General features: G+C 41.8%; 4 protein-coding genes across 8 annotated transcripts; all 4 read left to right on the top strand.

Moving 5' to 3' along the window:
* Positions 1 to 116: 116 nt before the first annotated feature.
* LOC115428111 (zinc finger protein 37-like) lies at positions 117 to 2,551 on the top strand. Of its 2 annotated transcripts, none has more exons than XM_030146952.1 (2): positions 117 to 598; positions 877 to 2,551. In XM_030146952.1, exons 1-2 carry the CDS (start codon positions 418 to 420, stop codon positions 1,848 to 1,850), a joined length of 1,155 nt encoding a protein of 384 aa, XP_030002812.1. In that variant the 5' UTR covers positions 117 to 417; the 3' UTR covers positions 1,851 to 2,551. The 2 variants fall into 2 exon arrangements, with proteins under 2 accessions (XP_030002812.1, XP_030002811.1); XM_030146951.1 differs by having other exon boundaries at positions 865 to 2,549.
* On the top strand, positions 155 to 9,556 carry LOC115428108 (zinc finger protein 501-like). 3 transcript variants are annotated; one of them, XM_030146947.1, is made up of 3 exons: positions 155 to 170; positions 6,779 to 7,206; positions 7,381 to 9,556. In XM_030146947.1, exons 2-3 carry the CDS (start codon positions 7,028 to 7,030, stop codon positions 8,399 to 8,401), a joined length of 1,200 nt encoding a protein of 399 aa, XP_030002807.1. In that variant the 5' UTR covers positions 155 to 170; positions 6,779 to 7,027; the 3' UTR covers positions 8,402 to 9,556. The 3 variants fall into 3 exon arrangements, with proteins under 3 accessions (XP_030002807.1, XP_030002806.1, XP_030002808.1); XM_030146946.1 differs by lacking the exon at positions 155 to 170 and adding an exon at positions 3,087 to 4,092; XM_030146948.1 differs by lacking the exon at positions 155 to 170 and having other exon boundaries at positions 6,736 to 7,208; positions 7,395 to 9,556.
* LOC115428117 (zinc finger and SCAN domain-containing protein 21-like) lies at positions 4,039 to 6,109 on the top strand. 2 transcript variants are annotated; one of them, XM_030146960.1, is made up of 2 exons: positions 4,039 to 4,521; positions 4,797 to 6,109. In XM_030146960.1, exons 1-2 carry the CDS (start codon positions 4,341 to 4,343, stop codon positions 5,603 to 5,605), a joined length of 990 nt encoding a protein of 329 aa, XP_030002820.1. In that variant the 5' UTR covers positions 4,039 to 4,340; the 3' UTR covers positions 5,606 to 6,109. The 2 variants fall into 2 exon arrangements, with proteins under 2 accessions (XP_030002820.1, XP_030002819.1); XM_030146959.1 differs by having other exon boundaries at positions 4,041 to 4,521; positions 4,785 to 6,109.
* Positions 9,557 to 10,020: 464 nt separating the features above from the next.
* On the top strand, positions 10,021 to 17,424 carry LOC115428076 (gastrula zinc finger protein XlCGF57.1-like). Its single transcript, XM_030146899.1, has 5 exons — positions 10,021 to 10,380; positions 13,304 to 13,572; positions 14,392 to 14,894; positions 15,016 to 15,359; positions 16,118 to 17,424. The coding sequence occupies exons 1-5, from the start codon at positions 10,095 to 10,097 to the stop codon at positions 16,468 to 16,470; spliced, it is 1,755 nt and encodes a 584-aa protein (XP_030002759.1). The 5' UTR covers positions 10,021 to 10,094; the 3' UTR covers positions 16,471 to 17,424.
* The last annotated feature ends 1,056 nt before the right edge of the window (positions 17,425 to 18,480 follow it).

The following is an 18,480-nucleotide window of genomic DNA, read 5'->3' as shown; positions in this document are numbered from 1 at the left end:
CAAAGGGAAAGTGATGTTCTTTGTGTCTATATTCAGTTATAATAAAATCCCTGATGACGGAAGATGGGGGTAATGGAACATTCCCTACCCTAAAACATATGAAGAAGAAGAAGTCAGATCCGGAAGTGCTATGTTCAGGAATCTCAAACGTTACACTGGTTATGATTTAAGTTTTCGGTTTTCTCCTGTAAAATATTTGGGTCAGTCCATCCGAACTAGCTGAACCTCAGTAACAGAAAGAAAACTACTGGATGGAATTTTTATGTTACATTCTGTGTCTGTTTTACTCCTGATTTATCTGTTATTAGCTCAGTGATGCTAAAGTTAGCTTAGCTCAGTAGCTGCTAACAGACCTGTCAGTGTGTGACGGAGACAAACTGTGTTTCCGACGGAGTTTGTGCGGAGAAAAAGTGAAAAATGTCAGAAAAAGTCCAGATTCTGAGATCGTTGGTGGAGCAGAGACTAACTGCAGCTGCTGAAGAGATATTTGGGCTGTTTGAAAGAACCATAGCAGAGTACGAGGAGGAACTTTGTCGAACTAAAGAAGAAAACCAGAGACAAAAACAAATACTGGACACAGTTTTGTTACATACACCAGGTTAGTTCTAGTTCTTTCTTCTTAAATATTTGTCGTCTTATGAAGTCAAACTTTTGAGTATTTACTGTGGTCTATTTTTCACACTATTGTGGTATCAGTGATACATGTTAATTCATTTGTAAACAGATAAATCCTTTACATATGTTTCTCCACTGAAATGAAGTTCAGGTGATTTTTGCATGTACCCGGTACTTGGCTTTTTGACATCAGTTCTAATTTGGAATATAGTTGTGCCTCTCAACCCTAACAATTTGTCTGTATTTCAGTGGGTTCCACAGACACCCATCAGCAGTCTGTAGTTAAAGAAGAGGTTCCTCTTGAGCAGAAGGAGTGGAGCCTCAGTGTGGACCAGAACCAGAACCAGGAGGACCCAGAGAACCACCACATTAAAGAGGAAAAGGAAGAACTGTGGACCAATCAGGAGTCTGATATCACCAAATTGCCATCCACTTCTGTCCGTGTGAAGAGTGAAGATGAAGAGGAAGCTCAGTCCTCACAGTTTCATCAAAGACAAACTGAGAAGAACCGAGAAGAAACTGATGGACAAGACTGTGGAGGATCAGAACCAGCCGGGAGCTTGGATCCACATATACATTTACAGTCTGTTAATGATAATAATTCTTCAGACATGAGTAAAACTGAGGATATTGATTGTGACTGGACAGAAACAAACAGAACTCAGTCAGGTTCAGAAAGTGTTAAAACAATTAAACTTGCAAAGACTGATAATGGAGTGTCGTCGACGGAACAGCCTTTTCCTTGCTCATATTGTGGTAAAACATTTAGCCAGAAGGGAAACCTGACCAAACACATGAGGTTCCACACAGAGAAGTTGGTCAGTTGCTCTGACTGTGGTCAATCCTTCAAAAACGAACTATCATTATCATCGCACATGAAGTGTCACACCAGAGGACAGCCCTACAGTTGCTCAGAATGTGGAAGGAGTTTCAATTGGCAGGGCAACTTACAACGGCACATGAGGGTGCACATAGGGGAGAGACCTTTTACCTGCTCAGTTTGCACTAAAAGCTTCCATGTCAAAGAACACCTGAACAGACACATGAGGATTCACACAGGGGAAAAGCCGTTCTGCTGTAACATCTGTGGGAAGTGCTGCAGTGTAAAAGAAGATCTTACCAGACATATGAAAGTTCATTCTGGAGGGAGACCGTACATTTGCTCTGTGTGTCAAAGGAGTTTTACTGAGAGTGGATACCTGAAGAGACACATGAAGCTGCACACAACTGACTAGAGTCTATTTCAAACCAAAGACAGACAATTAGGGCTTTAACACCAGCCGGGCTTCATGCCAATACCAATTCCAGAACCTAATGTTGAACTGGCCGACACATTCATACCAGGAAAAATTGGTTAGGAACCTGAAAAACTGATTCTTAAATTGAAACAGAAAAAGTTGTTTCTTCCTCATGAACTGTGACATCATCGTTGTGCCTGATATAACTGAACTCTTTACAGCTATACCTACTGATGTGGCATTTCTCACAGCACTTAGTAAAAGTTTGAACATGAACAACCCGCCTCCCTCCAAAGCCCCGCCCACTTCTCCCTGCCTGAGCTCTGAGGCTCCCCTCCTCTCTCCTCCTCTCTCCTCCTCTCACCTGATGCACGCAGAGGAAACAGAGGTGGAGGTCCGGTCCACTTCGGTGTGACCGTGGACTCCTCCCTCAGCATCATCCAGCTGCTGCGGCTCCTGTTCCATCAGTAGACCCTGTATTTAAGGGTGTAGTCTGTGCAGCGCTGGGTCAGTGTCTTCACTGCATCACGGAGATGAGATGCCCGGGCGACGGGCGCATGCACTGTGAACCTGTGGCCTCCACATATTTTCTGTGGACATTTGAGGTTTCATAGTCCATACAATTATCATTCTACATAATCCTACACTGTGTGACACCAAGTACATGTACGTGTATGAGTCCCACGGTCATAAAAGCTGACCTTTGTGCAGACCTGTCTGTTTAGTCCAGTACACCAGACTTCCGGACTTTTATCTCCATCCTTCATTAATCAGACTCCTGTGTGTTCCCCTTAGTTGTTGTTTCTGTTAATAAATCTGTTTTTTTTCCTTCCACATGTGCATTTGAATTCTATCCATTCACATCCTTAGACAGTAGGCTGTGGTCAGTGACAGGAGGAGCAGCGTGAGTGAAGCATCAGATTCAGAGGGATACATATCGGATGCGGAGATGGCGATAATGGATCGGATGCTGGACGGCTGTAATGGATGATTGACAGGAGGCTCAGCCAGGTTCTGCCAATTATTTCATTCGGACCGAATAAAATGATAGGTCAGAATTTTATCAGAAATATGAGTAATATATGAGAATTAAACATTTTTGAGTTTCAATACCTGATGGATTTCTTTAACATTTTAGTTTGACACGCTTATTAGGAGCATTTTAAGATGACAAAAGAAAAGTGTAAAAATGCCACATCATACGCTATAGCTTTAACTGATAGAAATACATGAAACGATAATGGAGAATCGAAGATCTGCAGTAAAAACCTCCACAGAATGATCTTTGGTTTGCATGTAGTACCTACTTCTGCCACAAGGTGGAGGATCAGAACTAACTGACAATTTTTTTTCCTGGTTGTCAGAGGACATTCAAGTTGTATCAAGTTGAAGTTTCCCCTCATGTTCTTACTGCTATAAACGTCATGTCATATCGGTACAGCTCTGTGATTCATTTTGACCTTATATCCAAATAATAAAGTGGGATTTCACAGTGCTTGTGAAAAGATTGTGTACAGAGATATTTTATAAAAACAAGCATCCTGTGAACACACTTAAATAGACAATGAAAATATTCATATGAGTGCGAACAAAAACTTAATATAACCGGGTGGTTGGACATTCCTGTGGTGGTCAAATTTATCAAATAACCAGGAATTCAGATCTGGACAGATGTGAACCAACACACTCTGATCTGCAGACTGAGGAGGTAAATGTTTATGTGGAAATCTGAGATGATGTGCACAGTAAATTTACTCAAAAATAAAATACATTCATACTATACCTATTCCTTCCTGTATTGAGTATAATAACAGAGACACAGATATTTACTGATGATGATGCATCAGACTTTAACAAATTTAAGATTATTATCAGCAAAAGTTATTGTGCTCTCAGGGTCAAATTGTCACAAAATACTGATCTTCATGGAAGTGATATTAGAAATGGTTTAGTTACTGTAAAACATTTAGTACAGATGACATGAAAAATCACTAGACCTCGAAATTAAAAGTTGAGATAATCGTTAGTTTTCTATGTGTGACAAGTTGGATTAGAAACAGCCAAAGGGAAAGTGGTGTTCTTTGTGTCTATCTTCAGTTGTAATAAAACCACTGATGACGGAAGATGGCGGTAATGGGTCATTGACTACCCTAAAACATGAAGAAGAAGAAGAAGAAGTCTGACCCGGAAGTGCTACGTTCAATAATCTCCAGCTTCACACTGTTTGTTTATAATTTGAGTCTTCGGTTTCTCCTGTAAAGTCTATGGGTCAGTCCATCAGAACCGGCAGAATCTCTGTAACCGAAAGAAACCGACTGGATGGAATTTTTTATGTTTATATTCTGTGTCTGTTTTACTCCTGATTTATCTGTTATTAGCTCAGTGATGCTAAAGTTAGCTTAGCTCACTGACTGCTAACAGACCTGTCAGTGTGTGACGGAGACAAACTGTGTTTCCGACGGAGTTTTTGCGGAGAAAAAGTGAAAAATGACCAAAAAAGTCCAGATTCTGAGATCGCTGGTGGAGCAGAGACTAATTGCGGCTGCTGAAGAGATATTTGGGCTGATTGAAAGAACCATAGCAGAGTACGAGGAGGAACTTTGTCGAACTAAAGAAGAAAATCAGAGACAAAAACAAATACTGGACACAGTTTTATTACATACACCTGGTTAGTTCTAGTTCTTTCTTCGTAAATATTTGTCTTCTTATGAAGTCAGACTTTTGAATATTTACTGTGTCCATTTTTCACACTATTGTGGTATCAGTGATACATGTTAATTCCTTTGTAAACAGATAAATCTTTTACATGTTTCTCCACTGAAATGAAGTTCAGGTGATTTTTGCATGTGCCTGGTACTTGGCTTTTTGACATCAGTTCTAATTTGGAATATAGTTGTGGTTCTCAACCCTAACAATTTGTCTGTATTTCAGTGGGTGCCACAGACACCCATCAACAGTCTGTAGTTAAAGAAGAGCTTCCCCCTGAGCAGAAGGAGTGGAGCCTCAGTGTGAACCAGAACCAGAACCAGGAGGACCCAGAGAACCACCACATTAAAGAGGAACAGGAAGAACTGTGGACCAATCAGGAGGCTGATATCACCAAGTTCCCGTCCACTTCTGTCCTTGTGAAGAGTGAAGATGAAGAGGAAGCTCAGTCCTCACAGTTTCATCAAAGACAAACTGAGAAGAACCGAGAAGAAACTGATGGACAGGACTGTGGAGGATCAGAACCAGCCAGGAGCTTGGATCCACATAGACATTTACAGTCTGTTAGTGATGATAATTCTTCAGATTCAAGTGAAACTGAGGACAGTGATTGTGATTGGACAGAAACACACAGAAGTCAGTCAGGTTCAGAAAGTGTTAAAACAATTAAACTTGTAAAGACTGATAATGGACTGTCGACAAAGGAGCGTCCATTTCCTTGCTCATGTTGTGGTAAAAGATTCAGCCAGAAGGGAAACCTGAGCAGACACATGAGGTACCACACAGGAGAGAAGCCTTTTACCTGCTCAGTTTGCACTAAAAGCTTCCATGTCAAAGAACACCTGAACAGACACATGAGGGTTCACACAGGGGAGAAACCATTCACCTGTAACATCTGTGGGAAGTGCAGCGCTGCAAAAGGAGATCTGACCAAACACATGAGAGTTCATACCAGAGAAAAGCCATATATTTGCTCTGTGTGTGGAAAGAGTTTTGCTGAAACTGGACATCTGAAGAGACACATGAAGCTGCACACAACTGACTAGAGTCCCTTTCAGACCAAAGGCAGACAATTAGGGCTTTCTCACTAGCAGGGATTCATGTCATTTCCAATTCTAGAACCTAATGTTGAACTGACCGACCCATTCACACCAGAAAAAATTGGTTTGGAACCTGAAAAGTTGATTCTTATAATTGAAACAGAAAATATTGATTCTTCCTCATGAACTGTGACATCATCGTTGTTACTGATATAACTGAACTCTTTAACTGATAGAAATACATGAAGTGATAATGGAGAATAGAAAGTCTGCAGTAAAAACATCCACAGAATGATCTTTGGTTTGGATGTAGTACCTACTTCTGTCACAAGGTGGAGGATCAGAACTAACTGACAAGTTTTCTCCTGGTTGTTGTCAGAGGACATTCAAGTTGTATCAAGTTGAAGTTTTCCCTCATGTTCTTACTGCTATAAATATCATGTCAGATCAGTACAGCTCTGTGATTCATTTTGACCTTATATCCAAAGAATAAAATGGGATTTCACGGTGCTTATGAAAAGATTATGTACAGAGATATTTTATAAAAACAAGCATCCTGTGAACACACTTTAATAGACAATGAAAATATTCATATGAGTGAGAACAAGACATTAATATAACCAGGTGGCAGGACATTCATGTGTTGGTCAAATTCATCAAATAAATGTTTATGTGGAAATCTGAGATGATGTGCACAGTAAATTTACTCAAAAGTAAAATACATTCATACTATACCTATTCCTTTTTGTATTGAGTATAATAACAGAGACACAGGTATTTACTGACGATGATGCATCAGACTTTAGCAAATTTAAGATTATTATCAGCAAAAGTTAACGTGCTCTCAGGGTCAAATTGTCACAAAATACTGATCTTCATGGAAGTGATATTAGAAATGGTTTAGTTGTTGTGGTGAAACTTTTAGTACAGATGACACAAAAAATCAGTACAACTCTAAATGAAAAGTTGACATGAGTTTTCTGTGCGCGAAAGATTGGATTAGAAACAGCCAAAGGGAAAGTGATATTCTTTTTGTTTATATTCAGTTGTAATAAAACCACTGATGACAGAAGATGGAGGTAATTGGGCATTCACTACCATAAAACAGAAAGAAGAAGAAGAAGGCAGACCCGGAAGAGCGAAGTTCTCATGTCAGACTTTGCTCTGTCTGTAATTTAGGTCTTCGGTTTTCTCCTGTAAAATATCTGGGTCAGTCCTTCAGAACCAGCAGAACCTCTGTGACCGGATGAAACCGACTGGATGGACTTTGTTCTGTTAACATTCTGTGTTTGTTTTACTCCTGATTTACCTGTCATTAGCTCAGTGATGCTAAAGTTAGCTTAGCTCACTAGCTGCTAACAGACCTGTCAGTGTGTGACGGAGACAAATTGTGTTTCCGACGGAGTTTGTGCAGAGAAAAAGTGAAAAATGTCCAAAAAAGTCCAGATTCTGAGATCGTTGGTGGAGCAGAGACTAATTGCGGCTGCTGAAGAGATATTTGGGCTGTTTGAAAGAACCATAGCAGAGTACGAGGAGGAACTTTGTCGAACTAAAGAAGAAAACCAGAGACAAAGACAAATACTGGACACAGTTTTATTACATACACCTGGTTAGTTCTAGCTCTTCTTAAATATTTGTCTTATTTTGAAGTCAAACTTTTTGCTATTTACTATGGTCCATTTTCCACACTATTGTGGTATTAGTGATACATGTTAATGGCTTTTTGACATCAGTTCTAATATGGAATCAAGTTGTGGTTCTCAACCCTAACAATTTTTATTTGTGGGCTCCACAGACACCCAGCAACAGTCTGTGGGTAAGGAAGAGGTTCCCCCTGAGCAGAAGGAGTGGAACCCCAGTATGGACCAGAACCAGGAGGAGGACCCAGTGAACCACCACATTAAAAAGGAACAGGTGGAACTGTGGACCAATCAGGAGGCAGATATCACCAAGTTCCATTTCACTTCTGTCCCTGTAAAGAGGGAAGATAAAGAGGAAGCTCAGTCCACACAGATTAATCAAAGACAAACTGAGAAGAACCAAGAAGAAACTGAAACTGGACAGGACTGTGAAGGATCAGAACCAGCCAGCAGCTTGGATCCACATAGACATTTTCAGTCTTTTAGTGATGATAATTCTTCTGATGCGAGTGAAACTGAGGACAGTGATTTTGATTGGACAGAAACACACAGAACTCAGTCACGTTCAAAACGTGTTCAAAAAAGTGTAAAGAGTTCAAAAACTGTAAACACAATTAAACGTGTGCAGACTGATAATAGATTGTCAACTAAGGTGCGGCCGTTTCTTTGCTCGTTATGTGGTAAAAGATTCACCCTGAAGGGAAACCTGAAGAGACATACGAGGTACCACACAGAAGAGAGGCAGTTCAGCTGCTCTGACTGTGATAAATTTTTCAAAAACAGACGATCATTAAAAAAGCACATGAGGGTTCACACTGGAGAACAGCCCTACAGCTGCTCAGAATGTGGAAGGAGTTTCAATCGGCGGGGGAACTTTCAGCGGCACATGAGGGTTCACACAGGGGAGAAGCCTTTTTCCTGCTCAGTTTGCACTAAAAGCTTCCCTGTTAAAGACCAACTAACCAGACACTTTAAGTCCCACACAGGGGAAAAGCCATTCAGCTGTAACATCTGTGGGAAGCGCAGCGCTGCAAAAGGAGATCTGACCAGACACATGAGAATTCATACTAGAGAGAAACTGTTCAGTTGCTCTGTGTGTGGAAAGAGTTATACTGAGCCTGGATCTCTTAAGAGACACATGAAGCTGCACACAACTGACTAGAGTCCATTTCAGACCAAAGACAGACAGGGTTTTCACAGCGGCAGAGTTCCATTCTGGTTCCAATTCCAGAACCTAATGTTGAACTGGCTGGCACATTCACACACACAAAAAAAAAGGGTTCAGAACCTGAAAAGTTGATTCTCAACTTGAAAAAGGAAAGGTTGGTTCTTCCTCATGACCTTTGACATCATCTGTGGGCGTGTCTTATTCAAGTTATGAGAATAAGTGGAAGTAGAGAAAGAAACTGGAGAAACACAAAGTTACATCCTTCCACTTTTGTTTTACTTTTAAGAATGGTGTGAACACGGGCTGGTTTGCCTGAAGGTACCAGGGTTCTGAGACTCCAGAACAGAGCCAGAACCAGAACTATGTCTGCCTGAAAGCACAAAAAGAGAACAGATGAAAAGCTGCAGTGACTTGTAAAGTGATGAACAGTTAAAGAGTGATTAAAAATATTAGTACTTCCCAATGAGAAACAGCCTGTTGATCATACATCATTTGTGTTATTTCGGGGGGCAACTGGTGTCACCTCTAATAAGTAAAGAATACAGCCTGAAAATACTGAGAAAAACACACAGTAGTGATACTACATTCTACAATCAGCCTCTGGTGATTCAACAAACTGAGTCTCGGGTGACACTATCATTCGGTTCAAGTTGAGCTGGAAAATGTCAAATTATTTTACTTCAGTCTTTACCTGCAATGTTCTCTTTTCATTGTCTTTGATTTACTTGGCAACTTCTGCCAAGTAGAGCATCAGTTGGAGATGAACTCAGGCTGCAGCTGGACAGCTGTAACTGGACTGATACAACTGAACCCTTTAACTGATTGAAATACATGAAGTCATAATGGTGAACAGAAGGTCCACAGTAAAGACATCCATAGAATGAGCTTTGGTTTGGGTGTAGTACCTACTTGTGCCACAAGGTGGAGGATCAGAACTAACTGGCATATTATCTCCAGGTTGTCAGAAGACATTCAAGTTGTATCAAGTTGAAGTTTCTCCTCATGTTCATACTTCAAGAAATATGTCAGATCAGTAGAGCTCTGCATTTGAAGAGCAACATGCAGGGTAAAAACCACAGATGATTCATGTGTGAGAATACAAAACACCACAACATTCCAGTGTCTGTGCAATAAAAGTATAAGAATCCCTCGTTTTGTTTATTATATGTTCTGTTGAAACATAATGAATTACATAGAACAGTCACTTTTAAAAGCTGAAAGAATGTTTGATCTGTTTACAGGCATTCTTGAAACTAAGACCTGTCAGGTTATAAGATTAACTCTTGTAAATTTTTTCAGATCTTTTTGGCGCACTGAACTGTAAATGAAATCACACCTATAGCTTTCACAAATCTAAAGCTAGAACATTAAAAAAAGCAAAACTAGAAAAATGTTCAACATCAAATTAAGTAAAACAAACACCAACATATTTATAAGTGTTTTAAATCTAAAGGCGAAAAATACACTCTAAATATATTGAAAGTGTCCACCACTAATGAAATATCTACAGCTATACATTGTTTCTTTCTATATGCTGTTTTACCTCCTGTCCAATGGGGGCGCTGTTAAGATTGCTCTACCGGAAGTGCCCCGTTGTTGACGCGGAAGTCAATGTGTGTTTACTTGCAAGTGTCTGCTAGTCGGTGTCGTTTCACTGGAGACTCAAAGTGCGGAGGAAAAGAGGACTATGTGCGCCGTGCAGCTGCTGAGGGTGTCGGTTCATGAGCGGATCAGCGCCGCCGCCGAAGACTTTCTGCTGCGGCTGAAGGACGACGAAGAACCGGCGCAGATCCCGGAGCTGAGGGCGATGCTGACCGAGCGGCTAACGGCGGCTGCGGAGGAGATAATAGCACTGTTTGCGGAAACCGTAGCGGAGTATGAAGGCAGAGTGGAGCAGTCAGAGCGGGAGATCTGCCGCCAGAGGAGGCTGCTGGAGGCCGTGCTGATGCCCCAAGTCCGGCTGCACAGAGCAGGTCAGACCGGGACTCAGAGACCGGATCAGACCGGGACTCAGAGACAGGGTCCGATTGAGATTCAGATTCAGATTCAGATTCTGCTCCCTGCCGAAAACTGCTCCCCCTTCCTAAGTCAGCAATGAAGAGGATAATGTGCACCAAATTCACCCTTTCACAATTTTCTGAGAAATGCTTCCTGCTCACCTTGGCTCATTAATTTTTCTCCTTTCTGACTGTAGGGTATGAAATTACTTGTGAATTATTCAACCTCTTAACACCGTCATAGCTATGTAGGAATTAAGTCAGGGGTGTCAGCTTGCGAAGCCAAAGGAGTAAAATAACTTTAGCAGCTCACATTTGGAACTATTCTGGTGTGACAGGGTGAATTTAGTGCACATTGTCCTCTTCATGGCTGATTTAGGAGCAGGGAGCTGTTTTCGGCAGCTGCTGCGTGATGCAGTTTTCGGCAGGGAGTAGAATTCGGCACAACACCCCTTAGGTCTAACAAACACGACTATATATTTTCTGCTGCTGCAAAGAAAAGGAATACTGAAGTTCAAGAGGAGTCCAGATTGAATCTGTAGTATTCATTTTATGTTGTCAGTGGCAGAACTAAATCACAATAAACAAAATAAAAAACTAAATTAACGAAAGGAACGTTTTTCTATATATTCAGGGCAACTTTTGGATGTCTAAATTTAATTAGCTAATAGACCATAAATAATGGCTTGAACTCATGTATCTCTAAATGTGGGACATGATCCTGACACACACCCACACGCATCATTATCAGATACTGCTCTTAACAGTGTCATAGGTTTACAAACAAAGACCCTCTAGCCAAAATAATAAACTTAAAACGTAATACTTTGATATCATGGGCCACTTTAACTGTTCGTCCTAATGCCTCTCATTGTATTACTAGTCATTAGTATCTGAACAGTTGAGCTCATAGGAACTGATATTACAATCCCTGATTGATCAGCACTTGGTGATGAATAGGGCAGGAGTAAAAGCTTCACTGGGGTCTTCAGGTGGGCACCCTGCTTCACTGATGTTTCGTTGATAAGCCCGCTACATCTCCACAGGGCTCAACGACCACACCAAGCGTCCCTGGTGTGCCCCCCTCAGCTTTTACTCCCGGTGGTCACTTTGCAGCCCAGTTGAGGTCCTTCCTCTTTATCTATAGCCAGCTGCTGCTGTGCTCGGCGGCATCCGACAGTGATCTGATGGCTTGATGAAAGGCCTGTCCTCGCACTCCCATCCCCTTCAGAAGCTTGGTTGGGGATCCAGCGACAAAGCCTCTGTATCCGACCTCAACGGGAAGCACATGGGCACGCCAGCCACGTTGTTCTACCTCTGCTGTTATGTTGGAGTATTTCAGGCGTTTGTGTTCCTATGCTTCACTGACTGCAGCCTCCCATGGTACAGTCAGTTCTATGATGAAAAGTGAGTTCTGCGATGTTGACCATAAGACTAGGTCCGGCCTGAGATTAGTTGTGATTATCTCAGGTGGAAAGATGAGCTTCTGGTCTAGATCAACCTGCATTTTCCAATTCTGGGCATTGGCCAGGAATGTCGTTTTCACTCTAGCAGATGTTGTTGCTGAGAGTTGCCCTGCTCTTATGAATGGGATGGTGTTCGGCTGTCCAGGCACTGGGGGAGGAAGGGCGTTGTTAGTTGTTCTTCTTCCTTCCAGGATGATCGCCAGTTGTCGTAGGACCTGGTTGTGTCTCCAGGTGTACCGGCCTTGGGACAAACTTGTTTTGCATCCGGTGAGAATGTGCCTGAGTGTTGCAGGGGTTTTCCAGAGAGCACATGATGGATCGTCTCCTAGCCACTGGTGTAGGTTCTTGGGTGAGGGAAGCACATCGCAGGTGGCTCTGATAATGAAGCTGATCCAGCTTCCTTCCATCTCCCACAGATCCCGCCACATGTGCTTACGATGCTCCAGGTTTTCCCAGCTAGTCCACTGGCCCTGTTTGGACTGTGAGACTGCCTTTGCGTATCTTGCTGCCTCTTCCTGCTGTTGAACCTCAGCCACGACCAGCTTTCTCCTCTGGGTAGCTGTGGCCTTGTGCCACGTGGGTCGGCTTGTTCCAAACCCAAACCCACTTCTTCCATGCTGCACCTGCCTTACAATGTCTCCATGTCTGAGCACTGATTTTGCTTGCAGAAGATGTTCAAATTTTTTTTTTAATCAGCTAATCTTTTAGATGAAACAGTACATTTAAAAACAAGATGAGGGCTATATTCAAATATAATCCACAAGCACATGTAACAGTCTAGTGATGTTATCTGCTTTCTGTTGGTAATAAAGGAGTTTGTATAACACGCTTTGCTGCTGAAACACTGAAGTCATGACAGTGAACTTAAGACATTCATCTACCAACAGGGTATGTGGGGAAGATCTTGTTTCTGTATCAGTGTTATTAGCTAATTCCAGTCTTTCATTCTTATGTTGGATTAGTGAAGTTGTAGGTCTCTGATTGGAAATCTGAGTATAAAGGTAGTGTAAATGAGAAGAGTAAATGAAAAGAAAATGCTCTGCTTTCTGCTCAGAAATAAAGCACTGTGATAGAAATGGAAGTTGCAACACTTGATGGAAAACTTTCCATTTGTTACAAGATGAAGAAGAAGAAAACAGAGTATGGTTTCTACAGTCTGAATAATTAATGGGAAACACTAGGTTCAGTGAATGTGGTGTTGAAGGTGTGGAAGTTTGTCAGGGGAGCCTCTCTGGAAAGGCAGAGATCCACCAGGACGGTCTAATACCCTGATGCTGATTATTTGATAAAAAAGTAGAAGTACACGTATTTGTGTTATAATCTATGGAGTAATAAATTAAATACAGAAGAAAACACAGATCTCTGAAAATTCTACTGAAGTATAATAATGAACCATTATTATTTTACTTCACATCATCTTCTTCTCCCCCCAGACCCTCCTCCCCCGCCTCCTCTGGTTGACCTTCCAGACCTGAACCTGAACCTTTCACATCTGAAGCCAATAGAAGTCGATCCAGATGACAGTGTCGCCTCCTGTCCGAGTCCTGGCTCCGCCTCTCCCAGCAGCTGCCCAGACGAATTCAGCGACGGTGAACAGGACAGCGACTGGAGCCGAGCGCAAAGCACACCGGTGCAGAGGAAGAGGAAGAAGAGAGGACGACTGCCTGGCGACACAGCCAATCAGAGCAGCTTCTGGTGTCAGGTGAGCCAGTATGTTCCATCAGCATCCATATAGACTTATGCAAATCAGTTTTTATGGAGCCCGTTAACATGTACACTAATACTCCGATCATTGTTCGATATGTGGAGTTATCAGATTAGTCAAACGATCATGTAAACAGCATAATCTCATTTGATTTATCAGATAACAGCAGTAATCTGATTATGAGAAATCGAATTAACACATTGATTTCCTTCCAGTACTCTGATATCTTCATGCATCATGTATACCTGTTAATCTGATTTACTTTGTTCTTTTACATCTGCGCATTTGTAAAAAAGAAACCATAAAAAAGAGAAGTGACAGAAGTGAACTGAAAACAGTGAGCCCAGAAATCTGATAACTGGGAGTAATCAGATAATTTTAATAATCGGATCTGATGTGTTCACTTCATAAATGTGATAATTGAAAACTTTGGTTTAGATGTTTCACCTCAGTATCAAATTTCTTTCTGAATATGTATACATGTAGCGATGGTTGACTCAAATGATTATCGCATTTATGAAGAGCAGGTAAATGTGTCAGATCCAGTTATTACAATTATCTGATTACCCCCAGTTATCTGATTTTTGTGGACACGTAAACAGTCTCCCTGTGTCTCTGAGATCCAGTCTCTGTCATCCAGACATATCTTTTAAATCTTCTTTCATCTTGCTTTGTTTTTTAGTATATTCGGTATATTTTCACATTAGTTTTGGGTCTACTATAAGAGGAAAATATGAGGATCCAGAGTTATGTTAATGTTGTCAATGAAAATTTTGTCTTTTTCTTTGATTAGGTTTCCTTTCCTTTACCTTCCAGGTGTGCGGTCGCTCTCTGCAGGGAAAAGGCTTCCTCCTCAAACATGTGCTACAGGTCTGTAGCAAAGACCCGGACTGCCGCTGCGGGTTCTGCGGTGAGCGCCTGGACTCATTGGAAGATCTGACGGCTCACCTGCAGAACCACCGTCAGAACAGTAAGACCTGCTCGTTCTGCGGGAAGACGTTCCAGTCAATTCTGGCTCAGGAGCTGCATGTCCGTCTGCACACAGGAGAGAAGCCCTTCAGCTGTGACGTCTGCGGGAAGAAGTTCAGCCAGAAGGGAAACATGACGTCGCACATGCGCGTACATGTTGCCAACAAGCCCTTCAGCTGTAAAGAGTGCAACCGTGCCTTCTGTCACATGACATCACTAGAGCGACACATGCAGGAGCATCGCAGTGATGTAACGCATACCTGTACCGTGTGCGGTCAGGAGTTCAGGAAGAAGAATGGTCTACGGCGTCACATGACCAGTGAGCACCAAGACACTGTCAAACGGAAGAGGTACCATGGCAGTTTATTACTAAAAGTTATTATGTTCAGTTTTATTTATTGTGTTGGTGATTTTGTTTACTTTGTTGATTTTTCTTCATATTGCTGATCATTTTGTTCTTTTTGTTGCAAGGTACCGCAGCGCTGATCTGTCCTATCACTGCAGAGTGTGTGGTGAGACATTCGACAGGAAGACATACCTGGTGAAACACGTAGTGAGTCACCGCGGAGACACGGATGGACGCTGTGGATTGTGTGGTGTGCAGAATGAGTCTGCCGAGGGCCTCGCCGCTCACCTGCGCTCCCACCGTGAGATCAGCCACACCTGCCACATCTGTGGAAAGAGTTTCCCCGCCCACGCTGCACTGGACATGCACATGAGGATCCACACAGGAGAGAAGCCCTACAGCTGCCACTTCTGTGGGAAAAGCTTCAACCAGAGCGGAAACCTGAAAACACACCTGAAAATCCACACAGGTAAGACCAGGACCTGAAGATCTGCACAGGTAGATTCCGAGCCAGAGCGCAGTGCTTAAGTTACTGGATAAAGAACTGAATTTTGATTCCGCGAGTTGGTTCAGAATCAGAACACTTTATAATTTGTCATGACAAAAAGAAAAAATATTAATAATAAAACACACAGCAAGCCTACACAGATGAATTACAGTATGAGAACAATAGGAGATTGATTCATGAATAAAAATATAAATTGTCATAAAATCTACATTATGCTCAACTTACTAATGAATGATTGAATAGATGACTAAGTAGAGAAAATACAGGTGGAAAAGTTATTGTTTGTTTAGATTGTTTATGGCAATGGGAACAACAGAGTTTTTCCTATGCATTTTTTCAGACTAGAGGAACTTTATAGCAGTGGCCTTATTGTAGGAGCTGAAAGCAGTTGAACAGAGGATGGGACTGATCTGTGGTGATTTACAGAGCTTTCCCTCTGACTGTTGTGTTATGGAGTTCTGACAGTGAGATTTGAGATTGTTCCTGAATGTGGATACATATGTTTTGCATCTTTGAGTCAAATTTTTTTCTCCAAAATTAGTATTACTTCAACAATAAAATAATGCTAAAAATTAATACTGTAAATTCGATAAATTATAGTTAAAATAATCACCAGGAATGAAAAAAAGTAAAAATTAAGGCTATAATGTTCCTTGTTGCTGCCATCAGCACCTGAATCAGAATGAGAATGTATGAATGGTATCTGTTCCTCTCCACAGGTGAGCGGGCCTTCTCCTGCAGCATCTGTGGAAAAGGTTTCACACAGAAACAGACTCTGGACACTCATGTCCGATTCCACAACAAGGAACGCCGCTTCCTGTGTCAGGTGTGTGGAAAAGGTTTCATGCAGGATGTGGACCTGAAGAGACACATCCTGATCCACACTGGGGAGAAGCCCTACACCTGCAGCGTCTGTGGGAAGAGCTTCCAGGCCCGACGCTCGCTTAACGGACACATCAAAATCCATCAAAATGGGCCCGTGCCTGATATGAACCTCAAAGTCCACCACACGGGGACTGGACTGGACCTGCAGTCGACCAACAACTTCCACCCAGGGTTCATCCAGCTGTAGACAGAGGGGCGGGACCATGGGGCTGAGGGCGGGGTCAGGGTGGAGTTTATTTGTAGCGTTCTACATGTGGTTATTCTGGAGCTTTTCCATCACATGGCCCAATAAGTGACTCATCAGAAGTTGATTTGAGCATCAGTGTGGATTTTTCAGTCAGTTTGAACTGAGTTGGTGCTATGTGGTGGAGAGGCAGGACAGTGTGGAGTAGAGATGTACGAGTCCTGAATGAATTGTTCAAAACTACCGAGTCGTGAGTCATGATTCCTTGTCTCTATTAACTGATTCACTTGACTTGTCCCTGTTATTGCTAGCACTGCAAAGAAGAGACCTGATGACATGTTACTATTGCACAACTGCTATTTTAAGTGCATTTGTATAAATATATCAAGTTAACCATAGTAATAGCCCTGTGAGAAAAGCAACAGTTCTGCTGTCTTTCATCTCAATTCCCCCTTTCCGTTCTTGTTATGAGCCTTGAATGAATCAGCCACTCAGTAGCTCACTTCCAGCCCAGCAGCAGCATATTTGCACTTGCTGACTGCTTGGAGATACGTTATATTTGTCTTGCAAAGGTAATCAGTAGTTTTAGCATATGAATCAGTGATGACTCCGAGTGGGCGGAGCTTCTGTGTGCATATGCACTTCCACACACTCTGGGTGACTGACTCAGTGACTCCAACGACTCAAAAACCTGATTCTCTTTGGTGATTGACTCTTAGACTCGAGTCAGTAAAAATAATCGACTTTCCCATCACTAGTGTGTAGACCTGGTTCAGACCACATGTTGAACCTCAGAACTAAGGGCGCTTTTTTTACTCCGTTTTTATTATCGGTCAAAATAAGAAACCGGATTGAATAAAAATATCCGAAGATGTTATTGCTTGTGTTTGTGATTCTGCTGCTTGACTCAGAAAAGAATAAAACATCGCAGTATTAAATGAAAAGTTCTCATGCTCAGTTTCAATCATGTGTTTGTGGCAGTGGCGATTTCTCACAGACTGCAAGGGAAGCTCGGCTTCCCCTAAAATTATGAAAATTAAATAGTCAAATATGTTCGGTTGTGTTGACATTTCATTGACTACAAATGTGTTAGAACACATTCATCTCACAGACGAGTTCGTTCAGGATCAGCTTTATCACAAATCAGTGGACTCAATGTTGTTCACTTCTCATACATTCCCGTTGTGCTGTTTTCTCATTCGATCTCTGCTCAGTGCATTTGCCCGTAGACACTCAGCGTCCATGCACTTCAATGGGACTGAGAGGAACAGTTTTTTTCATTGCCTCAAAACTGGACGGTAATTGGATAAATGCCACGATGTTGTCCCGCACCCGGACGCTCAGCGTCTCTGGGGGTGAATGGAGCTGTGGGTGGAGCTCGGCTGGGCTGGACACTGGGCTTCCACGTGCTGATTGGAGGATCAGTCGAAAGGCTGAATCCCGTTTGATTGACAGCTATTTTGAGATCTACTCCTTCACTTGACAGAGTTCAGTTTAATACCGTCACACATTCTGCTGTGAAATCGAGAGAGAAACCACTACGAAATCACTTGTTCATTTCTTGCACTATAAATAAAACACACTCACTGTACTTCCTTCTTTCAATTTAGCATTATTTCAGCGTTTTCTTGTTTACTTGGTACAATAAGGTCACTGACCATTTTCTTAAAAAGGAACAGAGGGCCGAATTTATGTTTAAGTGACTTGACAGTTTTTTTTATTTATTTATTTATTTATTTATTTATTTATTTTAATGTAAGCCAACAATGAGCGTCCCCTCTCTGAAAGACGAGCAGTCGTCACTGGTTTGTGATAAAATAACAATGTTCTGTCACCTTTTTCTGTCTAGTATCACATGTTTTAAACATTTTCTCCAGTTTTATTAATGTAAAACAGTTGAAGCCAATGAATGAAATGAGACAAAAGACAGGTAAGAAGTAAAACAAAGAACAAACTATAAGCAAAAAAAAAAAAATATATATATATATATACATTAACAAAATAATTAGCTGT

Source organism: Sphaeramia orbicularis, chromosome 11 (assembly GCF_902148855.1).
Source record: "Sphaeramia orbicularis chromosome 11, fSphaOr1.1, whole genome shotgun sequence".
NCBI lineage: Eukaryota > Metazoa > Chordata > Actinopteri > Kurtiformes > Apogonidae > Sphaeramia > Sphaeramia orbicularis.
This window is presented reverse-complemented; position numbering and strand designations above follow the sequence as displayed.